General features: G+C 44.0%; 1 protein-coding gene across 2 annotated transcripts in view; it reads right to left on the bottom strand.

Annotated features, from left to right (window-relative positions):
• LOC138747312 (unconventional myosin-Ib-like) overlaps nt 1–27,292 on the bottom strand; it is a 72,873-nt gene continuing 45,581 nt past the window's right edge. For both annotated transcript variants that reach the window (XM_069906412.1, XM_069906411.1), the window contains exons 17-29: nt 24,684–24,910; nt 23,304–23,504; nt 20,709–20,802; nt 19,986–20,135; nt 17,424–17,492; nt 16,535–16,621; nt 14,299–14,373; nt 13,359–13,493; nt 10,771–10,877; nt 9,891–10,023; nt 8,399–8,551; nt 2,837–2,952; nt 1–1,304 (exon numbers count right to left, since the gene is read on the bottom strand). In XM_069906412.1, coding sequence (XP_069762513.1) covers nt 1,181–1,304; nt 2,837–2,952; nt 8,399–8,551; nt 9,891–10,023; nt 10,771–10,877; nt 13,359–13,493; nt 14,299–14,373; nt 16,535–16,621; nt 17,424–17,492; nt 19,986–20,135; nt 20,709–20,802; nt 23,304–23,504; nt 24,684–24,910 — 1,671 coding nt within the window. In that variant the 3' untranslated portion in view covers nt 1–1,180. The remainder of the gene's footprint in view (nt 1,305–2,836; nt 2,953–8,398; nt 8,552–9,890; nt 10,024–10,770; nt 10,878–13,358; nt 13,494–14,298; nt 14,374–16,534; nt 16,622–17,423; nt 17,493–19,985; nt 20,136–20,708; nt 20,803–23,303; nt 23,505–24,683; nt 24,911–27,292) is intronic.

Genomic DNA, 27,292 nt, shown 5'->3' with positions numbered 1-27,292 from the left:
AATCCTCGTTTATCCATTTTTTTAAAAAATTCAGATAAATGAGGATATCTGAAACAAATCAGAAATCCTCGTTTATCTAAAACTTTTTCAGAGCCGAACTGATCTCAGAGGTTGAAAAAAAAATTCACTCAACATGAAATTAGAACGACAATTATCCTTGATTCAGGTAACTCCCTCTCCTCTCTCTTTTCCTTTCTTCTATACCTTCCCCTATTCATTTTTCTTTCCAACTCTCCCTTTCAAACTGTGCCGCTGTCTCCTGGTTGGAAGAATCTCATCCCGGTGACAAGGAGAGCAGCCTCCCAGGCAGGAGCAGGACCTTGGGCTCAGTGGTGTTCCCTCCCTTCCTCCCTCCTCGGCCCACTGGAGCTCTCGACGCCGACTCGAAACCCTCCCCTCACCCTACTACAGCATATGCATACTGGACTCCCTAGTGTTCGTGTGTGATAGGCCTAGGGGAGGATTCAGAGTTGGGAATTGGGAGCTCCATTGACCAGGAAAGTAGGAGCCACCGACTCGCCAGTGAATGTTCCACTGGCCCAGGAAGCCTCCCCAGGGATCAGCGGCAGCGGTGGGGATGTGGGGAATCAGCAATGGCCGTTGGGAGGTCTTGGTGATCGGTGGTGGCATTGCAGCCAGCATTTTTTTTGGTGAAAATTAAAAAAGAGCCTTCCCTTGTTGTTTAAACATTGATTAGATAATTTGCTGGTTTTTTTGTGCCTAATTCCAGTATCTGCAGTCTCTGTGTTTAGCCAAAGCGGGTGTCTGAAATGAAAGGCTTTAGGAAAGTTGAGGCTTGCATGATCGCGTCAAAGTGTCATAAACTAGAATAAAAGCACAATGTCCAGCTCTTTCATTGTAAAGAATTCAGTCCAACCTGATTGAGTTTGAAATGGTTAATCGAAATTTAATCAGCACTTCTTACACTTCTGAGGGTAAAAGTAATGCAGCCCAGTACCTGGTCACAAGCAAATTGTACATTATAAAAGTGTTCTTGCAATCTAAAATTTTCGAGTTTCCATACAAATCAATGCATGCCATGCACAGGTTTGTGATTAGTAAAGCAATGATTATTTTTTAAACCTATTAGAAAACTTGTCTCTTTAAGACCTCATTTTAGGGTCCACAACCCTGGATGGAGATGGGTATTGAGGCTCTGATCTGATTCAGACCTTGACGATTAAAGAACGTGGACCTCAAACAAGCGACTATTTTTCTTCTTCAGCACTGGTCTATTTCCATTCTTATTGATTTCCGTCATAAACTTCACAGCGATGGTGTCTTTACTGAACTTTACAGAAAATCTACAGCAGAGAAAAGAGTGTTGCATATTATAATGTTGCTCCCTCGTGGCTGAGTTCCAGTCTTTGTGTATTTGTACTTCATAGTATCTGTTGCTGGTGGGCATTTCCAGCCCCTGATTTGGGCAAGTAGGAAAAGCTTTATTCTGCATGTAACTACTATCCGTGCTGTGGGAGTTTGTGATGGGATGGTGTGGAGGGAGTTTCACTGTCTGACCCCCCCCCAAACCAAGTGTGGAACTAGCCAGGTTTCCTCAGTGGGACTTGGGTGGAGAAGATGAGTGGTGCTCCACATCAGTCTCATCTCCTGGAAGATCCTCTTGCAGTCTCACATGATCATGGTGATCACGAGTATGTTATTAGAATAAGATGAGAGGACCACCTCCAACTTGCCCAGAACCAGACCTGTTGACCTCCAAAGGCAATACAGGAATGGTGTCCAGCAGGCCACATATGGGGCATCCTTGTCACACTCCTCTCCTGAAAGGAGTGGGAGCAGTCAAAGATTCATTGATCTTGGTCAAGCACTCTGCAGCAGTGTACAAAAGGCAGTCCCTGGCCACAGTCAGTCCAAAAGCTTGCAGAGTGCTGAACATAGAGTCATGGTCCACTCTGTTGAAAGCCATCTCCTTGTTAAGAGAGAGAAAGTCAACTGACAGACCAATCTTCTGGGACAGGTAGACCAGGTCCTGGTCCAATACATGTTGCCCTGGATAGATCATCCTGGGACTGTGTTGGACTGGTCAGGGTGGAACTGAGAAGGTTGGGCATTGCCATGGGCAAAGACCTTGTAGTCATTGCGGAAGAGGGAAACCTTGCGCCAGTTCTTCAATAGACTGAGATCACCCTTCCTTGACAGCATAACTAACAGCCCTGCACCATCTCCCCCAAAGCCTGTGTGTAGTCACTCCCCAAAATGTCCTAAAAATGGAAGAAACTCCACCTTGAGCCCATCCAGGACACACCCCTCTGGAGCAACATCAAGGGAACGTCAGATGCTCAGTGATCCCCGGGTCAGCTCATTTTAGAGCATCCGCAAGTCACTCTTCCTTGAGTCTTGGAATTCAAACCCTTAGTTGATCCTCTGATGTATTTCCTGCAGAAGGGTCTTACCACATCCCACCAGATAATCAAGGAGTGAAGATCCTCCCATTTCCTCAGAAGAGAGGGAGCTTCACTCTGTGTCTGACCCTGGGAGTGTGTGATGGGACGGTGCAGAGGGAGCTTCAGTCAGTGTCTGACCCCTGGAGTGTGTGATGGGACAGTGTGGAGAGAGTTTCACTCTGGGTCTGACCTGTGCTGTCGCTGCTCTTGAACTGCAACCCACAACACCATAGAAGGAGTTAAGCAGGTCAATATCTGACCCTTGCTGTCCTGTCCAGGCTCTGTGTGTATATAAAACAAGTCTGTGTGGGAGAAGCTTTACCTTGTGTCTTATCTAATACCCAAAATGCATTTTATTTCATTCCCTAATACCAAGACTTAACTTGAGCTCAGGAAAAAAAGGTAACAATTAGTGGTGTGCAACTACTTACTCATCTTGTATCTTCACATTTATCACCTGCTGGGTGGCATCCATTATGGAGCGATGCAGTTTAGTGGTGAGCTCCACAAGGTGGTTACTGCTTAAGAGTAAGTCTCCCTCAGAGTTCTGGCAAGTTGAAGGAATTAAATTAAAATTCATTTGCCATATTAGTCATTCCAAAATGGCCAAGTCCAAAAGTGATCTTAGTTCCCATCTCTGTGGTTTGATCAATGTAGTAAATTTACTGCATGAAAAGTATCACAACATTTGAGTACTTTTCTTTTTAAATTTTTTTTATTTTTCACACTGTGAACCATATCAATCAAAATACATACAAACATTTCCCTTTTAAATATACACAGTGGCATTATTCCCCCCCCCCCCCTCCCTTCCCACCCCCTTCCAAACCCATTAAACGTTCAACATATGCAATACAATAAACCCATTAAACAATGTCATCACACAATGAAAATAAACAAGAAAATTGTCTCATCTACTTTTACACACTGGGTCAATTCATTTTATCTTTTCATTCTATCATTTTAGGGGGTGGAGGTCCGAGGAAAACCCTCTCTGTTGTGTTCCATGTACGGTTCCCAAATTTGTTCAAATAATGTGACTTTATTTTTTAAATTATATGTTATTTTTTCCAATTGAATACATTTATTCATTTCTATGTACTATTGCTGTACTCTCAAGTTCTCTTCTGATTTCCAAGTTGACATTATACATTTTTTTGCTACTGCTGAGGCTATCATAATAAATCTTTTTTGTGTTTCATCCAGTTTGAGGCCTAATTCTTTACTTCATATATTACTTAGAAGAAAGATCTCTGGATTTTTTGGTATGTTGCTTTTTGTGATTTTATTTAATATCTGATTTGGATCTTCCCAAAACTTTTCTACTTTCTCACATGCCCAAATTGCATGTACTGTTGTTCCCGTTTCCTTCTTACACCGAAAACATCTATCTGATAATGTTGGGTCCCATTTTTTAAAAACTTTTGGGGCGTGATATATAACATGTGTAACCAATTATATTGTATCATGCGTATCCTCGTGTTTATTATATTCTTCATAGTTCCCATAACTTTTCCCATATTTCATTTTTTATCTTTATGTTTAAATCTTTTTCCCACTTTTGTTTAGCTTTATAGCTTATTTCATCAGTTTCCTTCTCTTGCATCTTGATGTACATGTTTGTTATAAATCTTTTTATTATCGTTGTTTCTGTAATCACATATTCAAAGCTGCTTCCTTCTGGTAACCTCAGCCTGCTTCCCAATTTGTCCTTTAAGTAGGTTTTCAGTTGGTGGTATGCAAACATTGTACCATGAGTTATTCCATATTTGTACTTCATTTGTTCAAATGTTAATAAATTATTTCCCAAAATACAATTTTCTATTCTTTTAATTCCTTTTCTCTCCCATCCTCAAAAGGAAAGGTTATCTATTGTGAAAGGGATTAGTTGATATTTGCGTCAATAATAATTTTGGTAGTTGGTAATTTTTTTTTTCCTTTCTACGTGAATCTTCTTCCATATGTTGATTAAATGATGCAGTACTGGTGAACTTTTATATTGTACCAGTTTTTCATTCTACTTATAAAGTATATGTTCCAGTACCTTCTCCCCTATTTTATCTAGCTCTATCTTAGTCCAATCTGGTTTTTCCCTTGTCTGATAAAAATCTGAAATACCTTAATTGCTCTGCTCTATAATAATTTTTAAAAGTTTGGTAACTACAAACCACCTTGCTTGTACCACTCTGTTAATTTATCTAACGCTACCCTCGGTTTCCCCCCTTTCCATAAGAATTTCCTTATTATTCTCTTTAGTTCATTGAAGAATTTCTCTGTTAAGGTAACTGGTAACAATTGAAATAGGTATTGTATCCTAATACCTAGGTATCGGATTGCTTGTGTTTGCCATTTAAATGGTGATTCTTTTTTAAATTCTGTGTAATCTGCATTATTGATTGGCATTGCTTCACTTTTATTTGCGTTGATCTTGTACCCCGATATTTCTCCATATTCTTTCAATTTCTTGTGTAGTTCTTTTATTGATATTTCTGGTTCTGTTACATATACTATGATGTCATCTGCAAATAAACTGATTTTACGCTCCTTCTCCTTTATTTTTATCCCTTTTATTTTATTTTCTGTTTTTATCAGTTCTGCCAATGGTTCTATTGCTAAAGCGAACAGTGAGGGAGATAGTGGACATCCCTGCCTAGTTGACCTACTTAATTTAAATTGGTTCGATACATATCCATTTACTGTCACCTTCGCCAATGGTCCATTATATAATGCTTTAATCCAATTAATATCTTTTTCTGGTAGGTTGAACCTCTAATACTTTGAATAAATAATTCCATTCTACCCTGTCAAAGGCTTTTTCTGCATCTAAAGCAACAGCTACTATTGGTATCTTATTTCCTTGAACAGCATGGATTAAATTAATGAACTTACAGACATTATCCGCTGTTCATCTTTGCTTAATAAATCCAGTTTGATCTTGTTTTACTATTTTTGGTACACAATCGGCCAATCTGTTTGCTATCAGTTTTGCTATTATAATTTGAATTAAGTAGAAATATTGGTCTTTATGATGCTGGTGTTAGTGGTTCCTTCCCCGTCTTTGGTATTACTGTAATTATTGCTGTTTTTCATGAATCTAGCAAGATTTGTGTTTTTTCTATCTGGTTCATTACTTCCAGGAGAGGAGGAATTAATAACTCTTTAAATGTTTTATAGAATTCTATTGGGAGTCCATCCTCTCCTGGCATTTCATTGTTTGGCAGCTTTTTTAATATATCCTGTATTTCCTCTATTTCAAATGGTTTTATCAACTTGTTTTGCTCCTCTTCTTGCAATTTCGGCAGTTCAATTTTAGCTAAAAACTCATCTGTTTTGTCTTCTTTCTCCTTGTTCTCAGTTTGATATAATTGTTCATAAAATTCCTTAAAAGTTCTCATTGATCTCTATTGTGTTATATGTAATTTGTTTGTCCTTTTTCCTTGATGCCAATACAGTTCTATTAGCTTGTTCTGTTTTAAGTTGCCAGGCTAATATTTTGTGCGTTTTTTTTCTCCTAGCTTGTAATACTTTTGCTTTATTTTCATTATGTTCTTCTCCACCTTGTACGTTTGTAATGTTTTGTATTTTATTTTTTTGTCCGCCAATTCTCCTCTTTTTGTTATATCTTCCCTTGTTGCTAGTTCATTTTCTGTACTTACTATCTCCCTTTCCAACTGTTCTATTTCCCAATTGTAGTCCTTTTTCATCTTAGTTATATAACTTATTATCTGCCCTCTAATGAAGGCTTTCATTGCATCCCATAATATAAATTTGTCTTTCACTAATTCCGTATTTATTTCAAAGTACATTTTAATTTGGCATTCAATAAATTCTCTAAATTTCTGTCTTTTAGGTAGCATGGAGTTTAATCTCCATCTTTAAGTTCTTGGTGGGATGTCCTCCAGTTCTATTGCTAATAACAGGGGTGAATGATCAGATAACAATCTAGCTTTATATTCTGTTTTCCTAACTCTCCTTGAATATGGGCTGACAACAAAAACATGTCAATTATTTAGTATGTTTTATGTCCACTCGAATAATATGAGTGAGTATTCCTTCTCCCTTGGGTGCTGCCTCCTCCATATATCCATAAATTTCATTTCCTGCATTGATGTAACCATAAATTTGGCCACTTTATTCTTTTTGCTAGATTTTTGTCCACTTTTATCCAACTTTGGGTCCAAATTAAGGTTAAAATCACCTCCTATCAATATATTCCCTTCCATATCTACAATCTTCAAAAAAATATCTTGCATAAACTTTTGATCTTCATTAGGTGCATATAGATCAAATTCCAGAGTTCTGAATATATCTGACACTTTATCATTACATACTTCCCTGCTGGATCTATTATTTCCTCCTCTATTTTGATTGGTACATTTTTGTTGATTAATATAGCTACACCTCTGGCATTATATGATGCTGCCGCTACGTGCCCTACCCAGTCTCTCCTTAATTTATTATATTCCACTTCAGTTAGATGCGTTTCCTGCACAAATACTATACCTATTTTTCTTTTTTTCAGTAAATTTAATAGCCTCTTCCTTTTAATTTGGTTATGTATTCCATTAATATTTATAGTCATATAGTTCAACATGGCCATCTCATATCCTGTTTACACCTCATTTCTGCTTCCTCACCACCTCCTTTCCCCTTTTCCCCATTTTCATCTCTCAGTTTTCCCTTTTTGAACTCAATGTATGACAACACTTAACATTTGAGTACTTTCAGGATGAATGCAACCCTTTATTTTGAAGAACCTAGGGTATGCAGTTACCCTGTTTATAAATCTAGGATAAGACTCCTATTCCCTTCTCCGCCTTCCACAGGGACTGCTCCCTCAGTGACTCCCTTATCAACTCCTCCCTCTCCTGTGAACGCAGGAAATGCTACACTTGCGCCCAACACCTCTTCCCTCAGCACAATTTGGGGCCCAAAACAGTCCTTCCAAGTGAAGCAACAATTCACTTGTAAATCTGCAGGGGTCGTCTACTGCAATTGCATCCAGTGCTCCTGTTGTCTACATCGGAGAGACTGGGAGATTGCTTCATTGACCACATCGGCTCTGTCTGCTGAAAATAGGGTGGATCTCCCAGTGGCCACCCATTTCACTTCCCTGTCCCATTCCCTTACTGACACGTCTGTCCATGGACTCACGCACTGCCAGACGGAGACCACCCACAAATTGGAGGAACAACACCTCATCTTCTGTCTGGGCACCCTCCAACCGGTTGGCATTAATATCAACTTCTCTGGCTTTCATTCAACTTTCCCCCAGCTTTGTCTCTCCCTTTTCCATCTCATTTTGCACAGACATAATCCATTCTCACTTCGTCCCATATCATATCCTTTGTTGGTCTGGACTCCTCTCCCAGCCAGCGCTGTATTCTGAGATTTCCTGTTATTATTTGCTTATTCCTTGAAGAAGGACTCAGGCCTGAAATGTTGGCTATATATTTCTCTTATGGATGCTGAAAGACCGCCTGAGTTCCTTCAGCATTTCGGTGTGTTTTTAGGACCTTGTGTGGTCTTATTGTTTTGTTGCAAATTTCTTCGGTCTGTTTTGCTTAACCTCAGTTGGCACCAAGTGGTTGAATGGTTATTGTGGTTCTCAGCTGCACAGTTAACAAAGAGGTGAAAGTAAAAACAAAATCTAAAATAACAGAAAATTCTGGAATGCTGGGTATTTCCAGCATTTTCTGTTTTTAACAAGGAAGTGAAATGGGAAGTGTCCTCTTTAAAAATAAAATTAACCTGATCCACTCGCCCCTTCCAATCAGCATCAAGTGGATTGTAAGCTACAGTGGGAATGGTTTGCTTTACCATGCTTAACACTGCTGCAATATCCAGGATACCTGTACTTCTAGTTGCAGTGTGTTTGGACTACATGCTTCTGCTGTTCCTTATATGGACAAGTTTTTTCAATCTCTGTGTCATTCAGGCATCAGTACTTCTGCAAAGTGCTGACCATGTCCCTCATCCATTTCCCTGCTTACCTCCACGAGATGTAAGACAAATAGTCCATCTCTGCGTTCGCTCATGGAGATTCCTTTGATCTTGTTCATCGTGATCATGGTTTTAATTTGAGAAGACTTTGCATCTGCAAGGGCAAAGTTGCGGCTCGTCATTATCAGGATCCTTGGAGAATTCTGGAATGAGATGAAAGAACACAATGGAAGCTCTGTAGTTCAAGTGACATACACATGTGCAAGGACCCAGGAGTTCAACACTATTTTCTAACTGCACTTTTTTTTTTATTGATGTCTTTAGGCACTTTCAGGTGGCCAAAATACCCCGATGTAATGCCCGGGAGGCCACCTGAAAGTGGAGAACCTGGCCAGGAGGAGCACTGGCGTAACCCTCCTCCTGCAGGTATAATCTCCAGCTCTGAGAATCCCCCATTGCACATGAAAGTAGCAGGGGGACTGTGGCCACAGTCCACAGGAGCCGGCATTCGCTCGGACATGGCTCTCCTTCAGCCAGCACATTCAGGTGACAGAAAGGCATCTTCTCTGCGGCCACCTGAATGTCCCAGCTGCACTCGCCCAGCCGCATCTGGCGGCGCATTATCTGCGTCCGAGCACCTGAAAGCGGCTTTTGTTTAAGGTAGGTGCTAGCCCTTTTCCATCAACCACTCCCTGCCCATAATATTGCATCACCAAAGATTCACCAGGATGTTCCTTGGACTGGAGATCTTGAGTTACAAGGATATGCTGGGATGTTTCTCCCTGGAGTGTAAGAGGCTAAGGGATCTAACAAGGATTTATAAAATTATGAGAGGCATGAGCCCCTTTTCCACCGGTAGATGGTCCCAGGAATTAACTGGGAATTTACTGGGACTAGGTCAAGTGGAAAAGGAACACTGTCCGAACATTGGTGTCAAATTATGTCATTTCGCGGCGGGGATTAACCGCCTCTACCCCTACTCATATCCCCGGCGTTTGCTGACAAAATCATAGAAAAGGGGCAGTGGAAAGTCATCCGTTTCCAGTTGAAGGTAGAACACTCTGATTCCCGAGGATGAGTCCCAGTTAAGTGTGGCCCAGTGGAAACATAATGAAGGGCTTCCTATCCTGGGACACTGCACGGCCAATTAACTGGGATGCCAGTGGAAAAGGGGCTATGGATAAGGTGGATAGATGATCAGTCTTTTCCCATGAGGGGCATGGATAATATCCTCCCCCCCCCCCCCACCCCCCGAGTCAGGGAGTCTAAAATTAGAAGGCATAGGTTTAAGGGGAAAGATTTAAAGGGGACCCGAGGGGCACCTTCTTCACACAGAGGGTGGTGGGTGTGTGGAACGAGCTGCCACAGGAAGTGGTGGAGGTGGGGACAATTACACCATGTAGTAGACATTTGGACAGGTCCGTGGATGGGAAAGGTTCAGAGGGAGATGCGATAGGGGTCTGGTTTGGCAGGGAGGGGTTGAGACGAAGGTCCTTTTTCTGTGCTGTAGAACTCTGACCTGGAATTGTCAGCTTTCCTTACCTTTCCATCCTTCCTGTTAATTTTCATGATCATGTCCATCATCAGTAACTTGCCCTCCATGCCACTGGCTAGCTTCTGATACTTGATCTTTTTCTGATTGTCCAAATATTGGCCTTTGAAAGGCTGAGGCACACTGTAACGGTCACAGAAACAGGTTTAATTCTCAATCAAGATCAGACTCCACCCTCTGAATAGAAAGACTGAGTATAAATGAACAGATAGATATTCAGTTGCAGTTCATGCAAAAAATTTATAACCATGCGGACAGATTGTTGGTGGCCCTGGAGTAATGTTAGGATAGGATGGGGAGGTTCAAACCCTGATAGCTTTGGGAGGGAAAAAAAACGAGCTAGATTTCAGGCTTTCTATTACCTTCTGCTTTAAGGTAGCAGTGAGAAGAGACTATGTATTTGTCATGCTTTCTGGAAATCCCAATTTAGTATATCCACAAGTTCCCCTTTATCTCCAGCCTATTACATTTTCAAAGAATTCCTACAAGTTGGTCAAACATGATTTTTCCAAAACATGTTCACTTTACCTTGAATCTTCCTCAGTGCCCTGATAGAATGGTTTCAATAATCTCTTGTAGCATTTCCCAGTGACATATTAAACTAACTAGCCTTCAATATTCTCCTTCACTGGTGGCTAGGCAAAGCGTATGCAGCGGCGTAAAATTGGCCGTACTATCCCAGGAGATGATCTTCACTCAGGAGGAGCCAGAAAATAATTTTAAAATGACATCATGGATACAGGTACCTCATGAAGCATTGGCAAAATTCTAGCTCTTCTAAGCCACTGGAAGGAGCAGTAGCGAAGTTAAGAGTTCAGAGATAGTCATCAGCACCAGTGATGACACAAGATGCTGGAAAAGTTCTTCTACCTGGAGCTATAGGAAGCTTTCTTATCCTTGAAGAGCTCACTGGCATACTGTTTTTCTTCCAATTCTTCTTTCCTCTGGCTTGAGATTCCTTCTCTGTATTTTTTACACTGCAATTGTGAAGTGGGAAACAATTGTGAGATACATTATTTCCATAATCAAATACAGTCCCTCACATTTAAAATGCTCATTTAAAAACTTAAAAGGGGAGAGGTTCATTTATGTCAATTGCAAAGAGTTCAGTCATGGCCTCTTAAATGCTCCTTTGATTTTGGGTCATGATTTCCACTCCAGAGAATGGAAAGCAAGTCAAAAGTAGCTGGGGATGAGATCAAACTCAACACAGGCCAAGAGTTGAACCTGGGATCTGAGTTCATGTATCCCACCAGTGTGCTCATCAGATGTACAGATCTGTAAATTGTATGCGATGGACAAGGAAAGTTGCATCTATATTTTAATGTTCTAATGACTAAATCTATCATAATATTGAAACAGTACATGGGTTCCCATTGATTCTCTCAACTTGAACAAGGGGATGGAGCCTTTATATTCAGGGAGTAGATTCAGGACGGAGATGAGGAGGATCTGCTTCTCCCAGAGAGTGGGGAATCTGTGGGATTCACTGGTGATTCTGGAATTCTCTGTCCAAGGAAGCAGTAGAGTCTGCCTCATTCAATATGTTTGTGAGGGGGATGAAAGGTTATGGGGGGGGGGGGGGGGGGGGGAGTAGGTAGGTGAAGCTGAGTCCATAGCCAGATCGACTATGGTCTAGTCAGAATTTAAAATACTGTATTCAACAAGTCTTGGAATTCAATCATCAAAAACCACAAAATCATGGAAAATCTACATCAGACTGGAGATTTTTCTTATAATACTTATTGGAAATTATTGGGAACTATGAAATATATTGATTCTGAAAAGAATGCCACTGGGTGTAATAGCACATGTTTAGGACAAGCAGTTGTTATTTTATTAAATTTAGACATACAGCACGGTAATAGGCCAATTCGGCCCCATGAGTCCGTGCTTCCAATTTACACCCCATTAACCTACACCCTGCTACGTTTTGAATGGTGAAATGAAACTGGAGCCCCCTGGGAAAACCCACGCAGACAGGGAAAGACGTACAAACCCCTTGCAGTGCGGGGTTTGAACCCAGGTCCGGTCCTGATTGTTGGTGCTGGAAAGATGTGGCATTACTTCATCTATCACAGGCTTCGACCTCCCATCCATTGCAGACATCTACATGAGGCGCTGCCTCAAGAAGGCAACCAACATCATAAAGCACCCCCCCCCCCCCCCCCCCACAATGATCCTGGTCACAACCTCTTCTCCCTACTCCCTTCGGGCAGAAGGTACAGGGGCCTGAAGACCAGCACCTTTCGATTCAAGAACAGTTCCTTTCCAACAGCCGTCAGGCTTTTGAACATCCCCTCGTTGCACTGATAGGGACTGCTCCCACAACATCAAGGGACTGATGTCACCTTATTTCCTCGCAGCAAGTAAGAATTTTGGTGCATATCTACACTGTACAATGTGTATGACGATAAACTCAACAATGACAACTTCAATTTCTGCAGCATTTTTAAAAGGTATTTCACAGGAGCATGAACAAGCAACTTTTGACACTATACATCAGAAGTTAGGCGGGTGATCAAAAAGTGTCAGAGGACTGTTTTCAGGAACATCTTAACGAGCCCAAACATCTGAGGACACAGTGTCAGCGGAGGAGTGACGGAAATGCAGGTATGAGCAGGTTAGAACAGAGGGGTGTAATGAGCTTGGTGGGTTAAGTGGTTACAGGAGGTTATCGAGAAAGGTATGGGTTGACTTGTGGCTGGCACGCTAAACAAAGTTTCACTGCATCTGAGTGCACGTGACAATAAACCGATAAGGACATTGGGCTAGAAGTTACAGAAAAATGATGGGTGGAAGAGCCAGAGAGCAAGGTGATGGTGGTTTACAGACATAGAGAGGGGTGTAGAGACTGGTGAGGGTTACAAAGACAGGGAGGTGTGTAGGGAACCGGAGGGGGTTACAGAGACAGGGAGGGGTGTGAGGGACCGGAGGGGGTTTCAGAGACCGGGATGGGTGTAGGGGACCAGAGGCTATTACAGAGACAGGGAGGTGTGTAGGGGACTGGAGGGGGTTACAGAGATATGGAGGGGTGTGGGCACTGGAGGGGGGGGGGGTTACTGAGATATGGAGGGGTGTGGGGACTGGAGAGTGTTACAAAGATAGGGAGGTACATTGGGGACCGGAGGGGGGGTTACAGAGACGGAGGGGTGTGGGGTCTGGAGGGCATTACAGAGACAGGGAGGGGTGTAGGGGACTGGAGGGGGTTACAGAGACAGGGAGGGGTGTAGGGGACTGGAGGGGGTTACAGAGACAGGGAGGGGTGTAGGAGACTGGAGGGGGTTACAGAGACAAGGATGTAAGGGACTGGAAGAGATGAGAATAATTAGTTGGGCAATTAAAAGTTCCATACTAATGTTACAGTGGATTGTCAAGTGCATTTGATGCTAGATTAGGTGTCCAAACTCAAAGAACAAGGTGCACACAAACACCAACATTCACTTGGCTTTTCTGACCTTCCAGCGACAAAAGACAGTCTTCAGTTCCTCATCAGTTTTACTCAAGAAGTGAAAACGCAATGGTGGCCAACTCCTGTCTGTTGGAGACATTGAAGGTAGGTTGTTTTTCAGGCCAAGAAGGTAGTTTTGTATCTTTTTAAATGAAAGAAAAGAAAGTTAACACATAGCTTGGTGTTTTAAATCTGGTCTGTCGCACACAGTGGATTATTTCAGGCTCTCTCCCACATTAGGTGCATTATTAGATACACAGTATATGCCGGCATGTAAGACAACGCATGCATAGGACGACCCTGGAATTTCCATCTAAAGTGTAGTTTTTGAGAGATGCCCTTTGTATAAGACAACCCAAATCTGGTTCTTACCCCTGACCCGTGGATGCTGTTAAAAGCAAATCACAATATTTTAAACACCAAATGACGCTGTGAAGGTTTTAATTTTATTAGCAAATTTTAAAAGAAGCCATCATCGACTCCTGTAACAGGCCTTTTAAACCCTGTACAGAGTCTTTAGCAGTCGGACCAGGCGATGTACCCTGCGGGTGAGTGCTGAGATTCTTTTCATAACTGACTGGGCATGTGCATGACTGCGTCGGGGCTGGCAGGAAAATGGCGGCCCTGGTGAGACTTTGATGTCAAGGTTCGGATTTGAGATCTAGCGTATTAGACAACTCTGATTTTGAGATGACATTTGTTTTACATTTCGAATCGTCCTAAACACCGGCATATTCGGTATTTAGAAACGTGGTAGAACTGCATTGGGGGAAAAAAATAGTTGGACATGACTAGAGGTGTTTTGCATCTTAACAAATTGCGGGGAATGTTCAACAGCAGCATTAAATGCAAAAAAAAGTTTTCTTCCCCACCCCTGATATTTTCCCTTCTTAAATGCACACAATCACCAACAGTTTAATATGCTGACAGCTACTGGGTCAACTTACAACTGAAGAGATTATGAATCTCTGGACTATCCTCGAAGCGTTACTTTTGAAGTATTTTCTATTCTGTTTCCGCACCTGAGGTCACAAGCAAAGCATATTAGTGTTGGGGGATGCAGTGTATGGTTGAAGTTAAGAAAATTCAAAGATAAAATAGTTTATATTTGTCCGCTTCGGCTACCAAGATTTGGCATCATCAATGCCTCCAGCTTCCCACCCCTTTCTCCTACGCAAGACCTACCCTTTTTCGCCCTCTGCCATCTCTCCCCTCACTTCTCTTCCACCCTCCCACCTGTATCCACCTCTTACCTGTCAGAATGATCTCCCGTTCCCCAACCTTTTAATTCACACATCTGATATTCGACACTCCTGAAGAAGGGCTCAGGCTTGAAATGTCAGTTATATATCTACTATGGATTAGTGTGCTGTACTAGACCCCAGCATCCACAGATTCCCTCATTTGCCTTGATGTCTGAGAACTAATTCTTCTCAGCATTAACCCTATAGGCAGATTACAGATGACACTAGATCAGTGGGAAGGTGGGTCGTGTGGGTAGAACCAGGAAGTTGCAGAGAAACTTGTAGCAAATAAGCAAAATTCTGGCAAAATACTTAAAATCCACAAGAAAAAAGCAAATGCTGGCATTCTGAAATATAAAGAGGAAATACTCAGGATGGGGAGCATCTGTGAAGAGAGAAACTGAGTTCATGTTTAAAGCTGAAGATTCTTTGTCCCGATAATGTTAGCAGTTTCTCCTTCAACAAATGCAACCTGACCTGGCAAAATAATGATTCTTTAAATTGAATTCAACGTCAGGAAGTGCAGGGCAATTTTGGATTTAAGAACAGCAATTTAAAAAAAAACAATCTAGCAAGTGCTGAAGTGCCAAGGGATTCTGTTTCATGCACATAAATTACAGTAGAATCCCCATTATCCGGCACCTACTGGGATCGCGGATGTCAGATATGAAAATTTTCCGGTTGTCTGAGATTCATTCCTGCAACACCTAACTAATCCACCTGCATTCAGAATAAACAGTTTAAAAGACAAAAGACAGTGCAAAATGTAAAGCAATTTGGAAAAAAAAATCAGTATTGCAGTATTTAATAATGTAAAGTTCACTTTAATCAGGTAATTCCTGTAACTTACAAAATTTAAATTTGAACCCTGATCGCTGGCGCTGTAACAGCATTGCGCTAACCTCTACTCTAATCGTGCCATCATGATTATTAACCCCCTCCCCCCTCCCCCAAATTTACAGATAAAGCCTTACTGAGGTACTTAATACTAATAAAGATATAGACTCTTACTCAGCAGGGATAGGGAGACATTTTGGAAGAATCACCCCAATGACAAGCAGCATCGGCCGGCTCTTCATCCCCGATGCCGCCATTTTATTCAAATATAACTTTATCAGGCTAACAACCTGACTTACCTCCAAGCCAGTGTCCTGGTCAGGCCCTTGGCACAACCCAACTCACCTCCACGTAAGTGTCCCGGTCAGGCCCTGGGCACACCTTCCTTGCGTTGACAACCCAACTCCCCTCCATACAGGTGACAACAGCGAAAAAAAAGAATGCGCGTGCGTTGAGAGGCCTAGCTATTTCAGCAGGGAAAACCTACACGTGGAGCCTCAGCGCACCCCTGTGGGATCCATCCACCCAGCCTTGTTTCTTTGAAAATGTATTTGTTTATTTATCTCCTTGATTTTATTTTGCCAGCTGTTTGAGTTTCTGGTTGATTGAATTCCAGATAATGGGGATTGACCAGGATGTTGCCCGGATTGGAAAATAAATTTTACGAGGCAAGGTTAGCAGAGCTGGGACTTTTCTCTTTGGAGTGAAGAAGGATGAGAGGAGACTTTGTAGAGGTCGATGAGATTCTGAGAGGCACAGATAGGGTGGATAGCCAGCGTCTGTTTCCCAGGGCAGGAACAGCAAACACCAGGGGACGTGGTCCAGTGCTGACCATCAGCCTGATTATGTTCACATTTCCAGAGTGGATTACAAGCTATGTGGAGAGTGCCATTACTGGTGACAGAGATGCAAACACACTGAAAGGTTACCACTTGTACTAATAGTTCAGGATGATCTTGAAAGTGCAACGGGTCATATTAGGAATATGGTTGAAATTCAGCTCTTTAGCTCCATAAAAGCAGAATTAGCAAAGTTGATTTCCCTGGCGCCTGCATTCTGAATGGGTCTGAACATCATGAAGACTTGCTCTTTGCTTTGGTACCTGATAACCTCGCCAGCCCGCTGCAATGACGGTGACTGCTGCAGCATAAATTTTCTCTTGTTTTCTCGCTCTCTGCAGTTTGCGCACCTGGGAATAAAGAATGCAAATTTACCTAACATCAAGTGCTCAGAACAAATCAAATGATTTTTAAATGTATTGCACCTTTAATAGGATAGAGCTTTACACCACAGGAGGGCAAGTCTGAGCAATGGGAGTGAGGTTGCTGAAGCTCAACTGGAGATGCAGTTAAAACTTGGGAGTATTGTGTTCAGTTCTGGTCACCTCATTATAGGAAGGATGTGGACGCTAAGGAGAGGGGGCAGAGGAGATTTATCAGGGTATTGCCTGGATTGGGAAATAAATTTTATGAGGACAAGGTGAGCAGAGCTGGGACTTTTCACTTTTGAGCAAAGAAGGATGAGAAGAGTCTTGATAGAGGTTATATGAGAGGCGTCGATAGGGTGGACGGCCAGCACCTGTTTCCTAGGGCAGGATCAGCAAACACCAGAGGACATCTGTACAAAGTGAAGGGAGGGGTTTAGGGGAGATGTCAGGGGTAAGGTTTTTACACAGAGAGTTGTGGGAGCCTGGAATACCTTGGTGGTGGAGACTGAAACATTAGGGGCATTTAAGAGACTCTTAGACAGGCACGTGGATGGAAGAAAAAATAGAGGGTTGCAGGGTAGGGAGGGTTTAGTATTTTTTTAAGGAATATATGGGTCAGCACAACACTGAAGGCCGAATGGTCTGCACAGTGCTGACAATCTTTTCGTTAACCAGAGAAAAATAATGGGAAATAACAAATCCCAGGGTTAGAGGTGTGTGAGTAGTCACTTTTCTGTCTTGTCCAAGATTTGATCAGAGCCTTGGATCCTTCAGAACAACTCACCTTCCAACCCCTGATACAAGCTTGAAACACAATGGCAGCTTTCCTCATGTTTTTATATTTCTTTTGTTGCTGTGTGAAAAGAAAGGTACAGCATTAGAATCAAAAGAACACATTAAAAAAACCTTTCTGGTGAGTTTTTTTGCAGAACTTTCTTTTTCTTTCCTATTCTCTGTCTCACTGGAGTACACTCCACAAGTTCCACCAGTCCACCCTTATGGTCAAATGGCTATTCTTTGTGTATAAGTCTCTTATTTTACTGCGGGGATTTTCTGGTATCCACTACATTGGCTCTGAGGGAATGGTGCCTTATCTTCTCGTTAAGTTTTGTCATCAGATTGTACAAGTCTTTGGCTTGGCTTTGCGGACGAAGATTTATGGAGGGGGTAAAATGTCCACGTCAGCTGCAGGCTCGTTGGTGGCTGACAAGTCCGATGCGGGACAGGCAGACACGGTTGCAGCGGTTGCAGGGGAAAATTGGTTGGTTGGGGTTGGGTGTTGGGTTTTTCCTCCTTTGCCTTTTGTCAGTGAGGTGGGCTCTGCGGTCTTCTTCAAAGGAGGTTGCTGCCCGCCAAACTGTGAGGCGCCAAGATGCACGGTTTGAGGCGATATCAGCCCACTGGCGGTGGTCAATGTGGCAGGCACCAAGAGATTTCTTTAAGCAGTCCTTGTACCTTTTCTTTGGTGCACCTCTGTCACGGTGGCCAGTGGAGAGCTCGCCATATAACACGATCTTGGGAAGGCGATGGTCCTCCATTCTGGAGACGTGACCCACCCAGCGCAGCTGGATCTTCAGCAGCGTGGACTCGATGATGTCGACCTCTGCCATCTCGAGTACTTCGACGTTAGGGATGAAAGCGCTCCAATGAATGTTGAGGATGGAGCGGAGACAACGCTGGTGGAATCGTTCTAGGAGTCGTAGGTGATGCCGGTAGAGGACCCATGATTCGGAGCCGAACAGGAGTGTGGGTATGACAATGGCTCTGTATACGCTTATCTTTGTGATGTTTTTCAGTTGAAACAGCGTTCTCCAGTCCTCAGTGCAAGACACACAGACATAACACACACATGCAGGACAAGTATTTTATTTCTACAAATAAATATTGTTTCATGAATATGAGAGTCTGGGAGGGTTAGTTCTGTAGTTCCTTTGGTCATTCACATTCTCACTGCCTGTGGGGGAAGAAGCTGTTCCTCAGCCTGGTGGTGCTGGCTTTGATACTCCTGGATCTCTTCAATCCTTCAATCACAGTGGTCTGTTAGGCTGCTTCAAGAGTAGTCACGATTCAACCACATTCATAAGTCTGGAGTTGTGTACAGTCCAGGCCAAGTAAATATGCTGCAGAGACCTTCACGGTCAATTTGCACACAACGAGCTGATTTTAACTGATGATAAATATTGTCCCCAGAATAACAAGGAAAACTTTTTTGCTCTTGTTTGAACTGGTGACTGTGTGAGAACTCCCACCTCTGGGGGAAGATGGGGCCTTAGTTTAATATTTCTTCCACTAACAATACAGCACTTCACCAAATGTTAGCCTGTGAAAGAGATATCGCTGAGCTAGCTGGGTTTTTAACAATATCCAGCCTATTTTACTGAAACTGCTTTTCTAATCCAGGTTTCTAAGAATGAATTTCAGTCATCAAAAGGGAAAAGTGCGATCTGACATTATTTCCTTAGTGCACGTGGATTGTTTCTGAGCCATAAATCTTGCAAATGCTGTGTCTGGACCCAAGATGGTGGTGCCTATGATCAGCAGTGGTCACGAGGTGTGGTAGACTCCAGGGAAGCAGAGGACTGGCACAAGTCACCAGAAAACTGGGAGACCAACCACCTCCACCCCCCCCCCCCCATTTGAGAAGGAGAAACAGAAGAGACGACCCACGGGACAGTGGCTACAGCGGCGGACCAGTGAGGGGCTCTGCAGCTGAGGAACACACGGGCAACGGGCTGTTGGTGACTCGAGGTGAAGAACCAACACTGGCTGGGGGCTGCTGGTAACTGCGGTCGAGGGATTCGCATCAGGCTGAAGACTGCTGGAGACTGGCTGGAGGGGTACCAGGTATTGGAACTGGGATGCGAGAGGGTGCCGAGGGCACTGAAGGGTTCCTAATCGTGTCAGAGGTTCAGATCTAGAGCTTGGATTGTTGATGGTTTGGACTGGACTCTGTGTGGCTGTGGGAGCGCTGAAGGCGAATCCACAGACACTCGGTGACTCTGGGGGAACTCTCTTTTGCTTCTCTTTCTCTGACAGTAAGAGGTGCTTCAGGCAATTTCTGCCGATGGTGAATCTGTCGGCCTTACAGCAAGCAAAAGGGAATTTTGTGAAACATCATATTATTTTTATAACATGACAATAAAGGAATTTTGAATGGGGAGGGTTTGACATTAAAAATATTTTTTAAATCCTAATTGCAGACTTCTGATGACAGCTTCGCAAACAACTGAACCTCTAAAATTTTAAATAAAGGAAGAGGGAACTCAGTCAATTTGTCCTTGTCAGTGGTTTATGGTTAACTCTGAATATTTTTTAAATCCTGACGCAGAGGAAAGCTTGGGCTTACATTATATGCCCTGAACTTGGCAGCAATGATGATCTGACACTTCTTCATCAGGAGGAAGTGGGTTCGGCATTTCCAACCGCGGTAAGTCTTCTGAATCATGGTCACCAGAAATCCCATCTGAAGCCGCCGTCGCTCTTCCAGGTCAAAGAGCTGCATGAAAAGGAAGAGATAAATGAAGGAAATTTGGGAGAAGGAAGAAGATCTCAACCAAGTGATGTCTTTTCATGAAACTGATTAAAAATTCATCAGAAGTCTGAAGTGAAAGGAGCCATTTTTCAGTGTTGATTCCAAACAAAGGGCCAAGTACCAAATGTCAGGCACCTGATACAACTACTATGCTTCATTTTTCTCTCCTTCCCCAATAAAATGCCTGGGAGACTATCATCCGTCCCCCAAAGTCTCTTTTAGGAGGAATCTTCCTTTCCCTCGTCAACACACCAGTAGCACATTTAAAATTTTTTGGACATAACAGCATGGTAACAGGCCCTTTCAGGCCACGAGCCCGTGCCACCTAATTACTCCCCATTGACCCTCAACCCCCAGTGTGGTTTGAACGGTGAGAGGAACCAGAGCCCCCGAGGAAAACCAATGCAGACATGAGAGGAGAGAACGTACAAACTCCTTACAGATTCAAACCCAGGTCCCGTTCGCTGGCGCTGTAACAGCACTGCGTTAACCACTATGCCAACCGTACCACCCAAGTCAAGCAATTCAAATACTCACTGTCTGTGGATTTCTGATAAAGATCTTTGTCTGTCCAAAAGCGTATTCTTCCAGGGGCACGTTCAATTCAATCAAAAGGGTCTTTATACCATCTCTTGAAGAAGAATAGAAATAAAGGAATAAATATCATTTCTTATTACGCTGTGTCTGGAAACATTTTTCAATAAGAGGATTTAAATGGTTCACATATTGGCTCAGCAAGACAATGTATGGTAATGGTTAGATAAAATATGTTGGTTTTGTGCAGTTTCTACATCCAGTAGATAGTGAATTATAGTATGGTTTGTTTTGCAACCACTAATTGACCTTGGGGTTCAAATCCCTCAAGGTCACCGCACAGGTTAATGGGAGAGTTAAGAAGGCCTATGGGATGCTGGGATTCATTAATAAGGGGATGGAGTTCAGGAGTTGAGAGGTCATGTTGCAACTCTAAAAATCTCTGGTGAGACCACACTGAGTATTGTGATCAGTTCGGGTCACCTTACTAAAAGAAGGATGTGGAGGAGATTTACCAGGATGTGGCCTAGATTGGGAAATAAATCTTATGAGGCAAGGTTAGCAGAACTGGGACTTTTCTCTTTGGAGCGAAGAAGGATGAGAGGAGACTTAATCGAGGTGTACAAGATTATGAGAGGCACAGATAGGGTGGACAGTCAGCACTTGTTTCCCAGGGCAGGAATAGTAGAACACCAGAGGACATCTGTATAAAGTAAAGGGAGGGAAGTTTAGGGAAGTCATCAGGGGTAGTTTTTTTTTTTAAACACAGAGAGTTGTGGGAGCCTGGAACTCCTTGCCGGGGATGGTGGTGGAGGCTGGAACATTAGGGGCATTTGAGAAACTCTTAGACAGGTGCACGGAGGGAAGAAAAATAGAGGGTTATGGGGTAGGGAGGGTTTAGTACTTTTATTTGGGTTGGCACAACATTGAGGGCTGAAGAGCCTGTGCTGTGCTGCTGTGTTCTCTGTTCTGTAGTAGGTAAAGAAGTCTGCAGATACAGGAAAAGTGGAGTAATGTACAAAACACTGGAGGAACTCCGCAGGTCAAAGAATGCAACAGACAGTTGACGTTTCGGGCCAGAACCTTTCATTAGCACAAAAGCCAGAATAAAGGGGTGGGGGAGGATCACAGACTAACAAGTAATGGGTGGGAGGGGGAAGAAGGTGAGTGAAGGGGGTAAAAAGTAAGCAACAAGGAGGTGAAGGGGGAGAGGGGCTGAGGAAGGTCCACTCCGATAAGAGGAAGAAGGGGAAGGGGGTGGGGAGCTGGAGGAAGGGAGACGTGGGTGACAGGCAGGTCGAGAGGGTATGGGAGGGGAAAGGAGGAGGAATGGGGCCAGAGATGAGGGAAAGCAAGGAGGGTGGTGGGGGGGGGGGGGGGGTTCAGATATTGGAAGTTGAAATTGATGCTATATGGTTGGATAGGGCCGAGACAGGGTAGGAGATATTGTTCCTCCATTTTGCAGGTGGCCTCAACTTGGCAGTTCGAGGCCGTGGACAGATATGTCAGTGTGGGAATGGGGCAGGAAATTAAAATGGTTGGCCACTATCCCCGCTATTGCAGCAGACAGAGTGAAGGTGTTCAACAAAGCAATGTCCAATCTGCGTCCAGTCTCTCTGATGTAGAGGAGAACACAACGGGAGTACCGGATGCAGTAGACAGCCCCTGCAGATTCACAAGTGAAATGTGGCAGTTTGTGGCCACAAATGGTGGTGAGGGAGGTGGTGCAGATGTAATTATAACACTTCTTGGGTCACAGGGTAGGTATCAAGGGGACGAATGGTGGAAAGGAATGAGTGGACGAGGGAGTCCAAGAAGGAGTGGTCCCTGCAAAGAGGGGAAGATGTCTGTAGGTGGTGGAAATTGCAGAGCTGGTAGGGTGGTAAGTGAAGACAAGGAAATCTTGTCTTTGTTACATTGGGGGGAGGGGGGCGGGTTGGAAAGAGCCAGGGCATATACTTGCAGAACATGGAGGAGATGAGGGTAAAGGCTGAGCTGATGGCAGTAGAGGGGAAGCCACATTTTCTTTTTGAAGAAGGCCAACTCGGATGATCTGGTATGGAAGACCACATCCTAGGAGCGGATGCGGCGGATGAATTTGGAGAAAGCAGCGCCTGTGGCAGGGATAGCCAATGCATCAAAATAAATGATGACAAGGAGGTCATGAGAGCCGGCTTGGTGGTCGCCATGTTGTATTTGGCGTTGTATAATCGAGAGTGAACGGTAGGATGAGCGAGCAAGGAGAACGAGTGTACTGAGCAGGTATATGTTCCTTGTATGTCCAGGATAGCGCTCAGTAGGGTGGGGGTGGAGGTGGGGGCTCCCCTGGCACATGCCATGCCTGCTGTACCTTAGATACATACCTGGGAGAAAGGAATGGAATAATCCTTGCAGGAGACAGGGTGGGAAGAGGTGGAGTCGAGGTCATTGTGAAAGTTAGTGGGTTTCTTAAAGACACCTTACAAAATGCAGGCTAACATCAAACCTACTACCTGTGTGGCTTAGAATTAGTCTGGGTGCTGCAGGTGAGCCTCCTGTGTTAAAACGTTCAACGTCTGTAGGCACAGCGGCTTCTGCAACAGGGTAACATGTGCTTACCGCTCGTTCCCCTTCCAGTTTGGCCATGTCTGTTTACAAAGCATCTTGTAGCGTTCTAGGCAGGGCCTATAATGGTGGCGGTAGGCATATCCTGCCCGTCTCACCCGCACATTCTCCATCAGTCCCAGGTACTTGATCTGCGTTTGCACCACCCTGTCCTCAAAATATGCGGGTGATTTTGTGTCATTGGGCTTGATGCATCTGTGGACATGCAAGCACAGGACAGGGTTGAACAATTCAAGAGAGAAACATTGTGAAAGTACAGAGTCACTGCAAGTATCAAGAGGTCGTCAAGGAAGGCTGTTTGTTCAATAGTCACAAGTGCACAAGAAGGCACCGACACTGCAGGCAGGCTAGCTGTACAAAACAAAAACACATTGAAATGCTGGAGGAACTCAGCCGGTCTCACAGCGTCCATAAAGATATATTGCCAGCCTGAGTCCTCCTTGAAGAAGGCACTGACACTGCAGACAGGCTAGCTGTACAAAACAAAAACACATTGAAATGCTGGAGGAACTCAGCCGGTCTCGCAGCGTCCATAAAGATATCTTGCCAGCCTGAGTCCTCCAAGGAATAAAGCAAAAAACAGGAAATTTCAGAATAGGGGCAGTGCCGGCAGGGGGAGGAGTCCAGACTAACAAAAGGTGTTAATGGGATATGATGAGGGGAGAGGTGAGAATTGATTTTGTCTATGTCAAAGGAGACGTGAAAAGGGAGAGAGACAGAGGGGAGAGGGCAACGGGGTGGGGGGGGGGGGGGGGGTGAAGAAGTGAGGGTGTTTAACGAAAGCCAGAGAAGTCGAGATTAATGCCATCCAGTAGGAGGGTGCCCAGTTGGAAGATGAAGTGTTGTTCCTCCAATTTGCCAGTGGTCTCAGTCTGCCAGTGCATGAGACCGTGGGCAGCAAGGGAATGGGACGGGGAATTGAAATGGGAGATCCATGCTGCACAAAATTACCATCATTATCCATTCAGGGCCGATGCAACTCTTGTCCCACATTAATATGGTTGGCTGTGAAATGTCACCTAAATGGACCTTCCTCAAGGTGACGAGACTGGGCAAGAAAGACTGTTCTTGCCACTGAAACATACACAAGGTTTTCCAGTGCTCTCGAACAGATGGCTCTGTTTTTCAGGGATATCTGCGGTGCTTGTGCAACTCTTCAGCAGGGGCTGGAGCAGTCAGAACCGCAGTATTTCAAAGTGAAACTGGAGATTGGAATAAATGTGCCGATTAGGGGAGGCATTGAATGCAGCAGACTCACATCTGTCAATAAGAAATGATTCTCCTCTGAAACAATGCTATTTCTCTGATATCTAATTGGACCCAAACAACCATTAAAAATCCTGTATAAAAAACTGAAAGGCGGAAAAATCCTACCTAATATAGTTGGGGTTTTTAGCCAGGAGGTTCTTCATTAGGACATTCACGGAGGCCTTGAACTGAAAACCTGCTGTTGGTGGCCTCTTCAACAATGTCTTGTGTGGGTCCCCTTCAGAAAAAAAGGACTTGATGAGTTTGTGCTTGGCCTGCCACATGGCCTTGGATAGGTCCCGGTACAGCAGGTCATTGTTCTTGTCGATGAACTCTGTAACATTGTACATCACCTGGAATAGCAAGAAAGGTCATAAGCATCACCTCTTCACCAGCTTTTCAGATTTCTTGTCAGAGTACATTCGTGACATCACATACAACCCTGAGATTTTTTTTCCTGTGGGCCAGGCAAAATTACCACTTATTGGGAATGCAAAAATATTGTACACAATCTACACATGTAAATAAATAAAGAAATGCAAACAAGCTGTGCAATACAGAGAGAAAAAAAATCAATAAAGTGCAAAAGTACGAGTCCTTAAATGAGTTCCTAGGCCTTTTCATGCCAAGCCTCTGCCTGGAGGCTGGCTGTCAGGGTGGAAGAAAAAATATAAACTTACCTTTCATAGAGAAGCCCTAAAAAGGCTGTTGAGCAGCGGCTCGTAGCGCCCTTCAGAGCCATTGGAGGTGGGGGCGACTGGTGCTGTAGTGCTGCCCGTCGAGTCAACGTCATTCATACACGCCGAGCTGTTGGCGTTTTAAAAATCCTGCTCCTGCGTCTCAGGCTGATGACATCACCACGACATCATCAGGCCTCCCCTAGCCAGCCACGTGCAGCGGCAGTACATTCGTGCTCAGCGGTGGAGTGCTGCGTCCGCCACTGACCCTTTCCCCAAGAGAGATTGCACTCAACGCCCTGGAGCTAAGTCTCCCAACATAAGGGCAAAGAACCTCCATCTTTACACTGCATGAAAAGGCATCCTGATTGAGTTTGTCATTCAGGACTCTGATGGTGGAGGGGTAACAGCTATTCCTGAACCCGGTGGCACGAATCTTGTGGCACCGACACCTCTTTCCTGATGGCAGCAGGGAGAACAGAGCGTGTGCTGGTTGGTGTGGATCCTTGATGATCGCTGCTGCTGCTCTCCGACAGCAGCGTTCCCCGTAGATGTTCTCAATGGTGGGGAGGGTTTTACCTGTGACGTACTGGGCTGTGTCCACTCCCTTTTGCAGGGCTTTATGCTCAGTGGTATTGGTGTCCCCCATACCACACCGTGATGCAGCCGGTCAGCGAACTTTTCTGTCGTCACTCACTCGTACTGGGTTAGGTTTCTCAGCAGCCACCATTCATCTTTTTGAACATCACCCAAGTGAGTATTGACAATGTGGAGGAGGTTGGAAATGACAAAGAAGTGTGATTGCTCCCCAAGCATTATTCATTTTCAAAATGGGGTGGCAGAAATCTGGGAAGATTTTGTTCCGGTTCCAAGGGCAATGAGACGAGATGAGAGGGTTGTGTTAGCATCTTGATTGGGATCAGGTTACTCATCAAATACTGGAGACTGAAGCTGGGAATGCACTGCTTCACCATTAACACGGCACGTTTGGCATAGTATTTAGTGTAACACCTTTCCAGCATCAGCGATCAGGACCAGGGTACAAATCCAGCGCTATCAGTAAGGAGTGTGTACGTTCTTCCCGTGTCTGCATGGGTTTTTCCCAGAGGCTCTGGTTTCCTCCTACCGTTCAAAACGTACCGGGGGTTGTAGGTTAATGGGGTGTCAATTGGGCGGCACCGACTCATGGGCCGAAATGGCCTGTTACTGTGCTGTACGTTTAAAAGAAGAAGGCAGTTTGTATTGTGAAGGTATCAGATAGTGGCACCAACTCTAAGTCATTGGTCCATTGATGTACCTACATCTTTGCCAAAGAATGGTAGCATATTAGTCTAAGTCAGTGGTTCTCAACCTTTTTTGCCCCACTCACATACCTCCTTAAGTCAGACCTTACTAACCACAGAGCAATGCTGGAGAAACTCAGCAGGTCAAACGGTGAACTTTATATAGCAAAGGCACATAACCAAGGTTGCTGAAGGTTGGTGATGTATCTTTATCTTTGCTGTATAAATTACACCGTTTGACCTGCTGAGTTTCTCCAGCATTGCTCTGTGGTTAGTAAGGTCTGACTTAAGGTGGTATGTGAGTGGGGCAAAAAAGGTTGAGAACGAGGGGAGATTTGATCGAGGAATTTAAAATGATGAGGGAGATAGACTGAATAAATGTAGGTGGCTTTTTTCCACTGAGGGTAGGTGAGATACAAACCAGAGGACATGGGTTAAGGGTAAAAGGGGAAAAGTGAGTGGGGGGGGGGGTGGTTAAGAGTGAAAGGGGAAAGATTTAGGGGGAACTTCTTCACAGAGTAGTGAGAGTATGGAACAATCTGCCAGCTGAGGTGGTGAATACAGGCTCGATTTTAACATTTAAGAAGAATTTGGACAGGTACATGGATGGGAGAGGGATGGAGGACTATGGACTGGGTGCAGGTCAGTGGGACGAGGCAGAAAAATGGTTTGAGACGACTAGAAGGGCTGAAGGGGCCTGTTTCTGTGCTATAGTGTTCCATGGTTCTAACCACTGGTCTAAGTGCATACCAAGCACTTGATCTTACCACGGCTT

The sequence above is a fragment of the Narcine bancroftii genome, chromosome 12 (assembly GCF_036971445.1).
Source record: "Narcine bancroftii isolate sNarBan1 chromosome 12, sNarBan1.hap1, whole genome shotgun sequence".
In the NCBI taxonomy this organism is placed as follows: domain Eukaryota; kingdom Metazoa; phylum Chordata; class Chondrichthyes; order Torpediniformes; family Narcinidae; genus Narcine; species Narcine bancroftii.
Note: the sequence above shows the minus strand (reverse complement) of the source record. Positions and strands in the feature narration are given on the sequence as shown.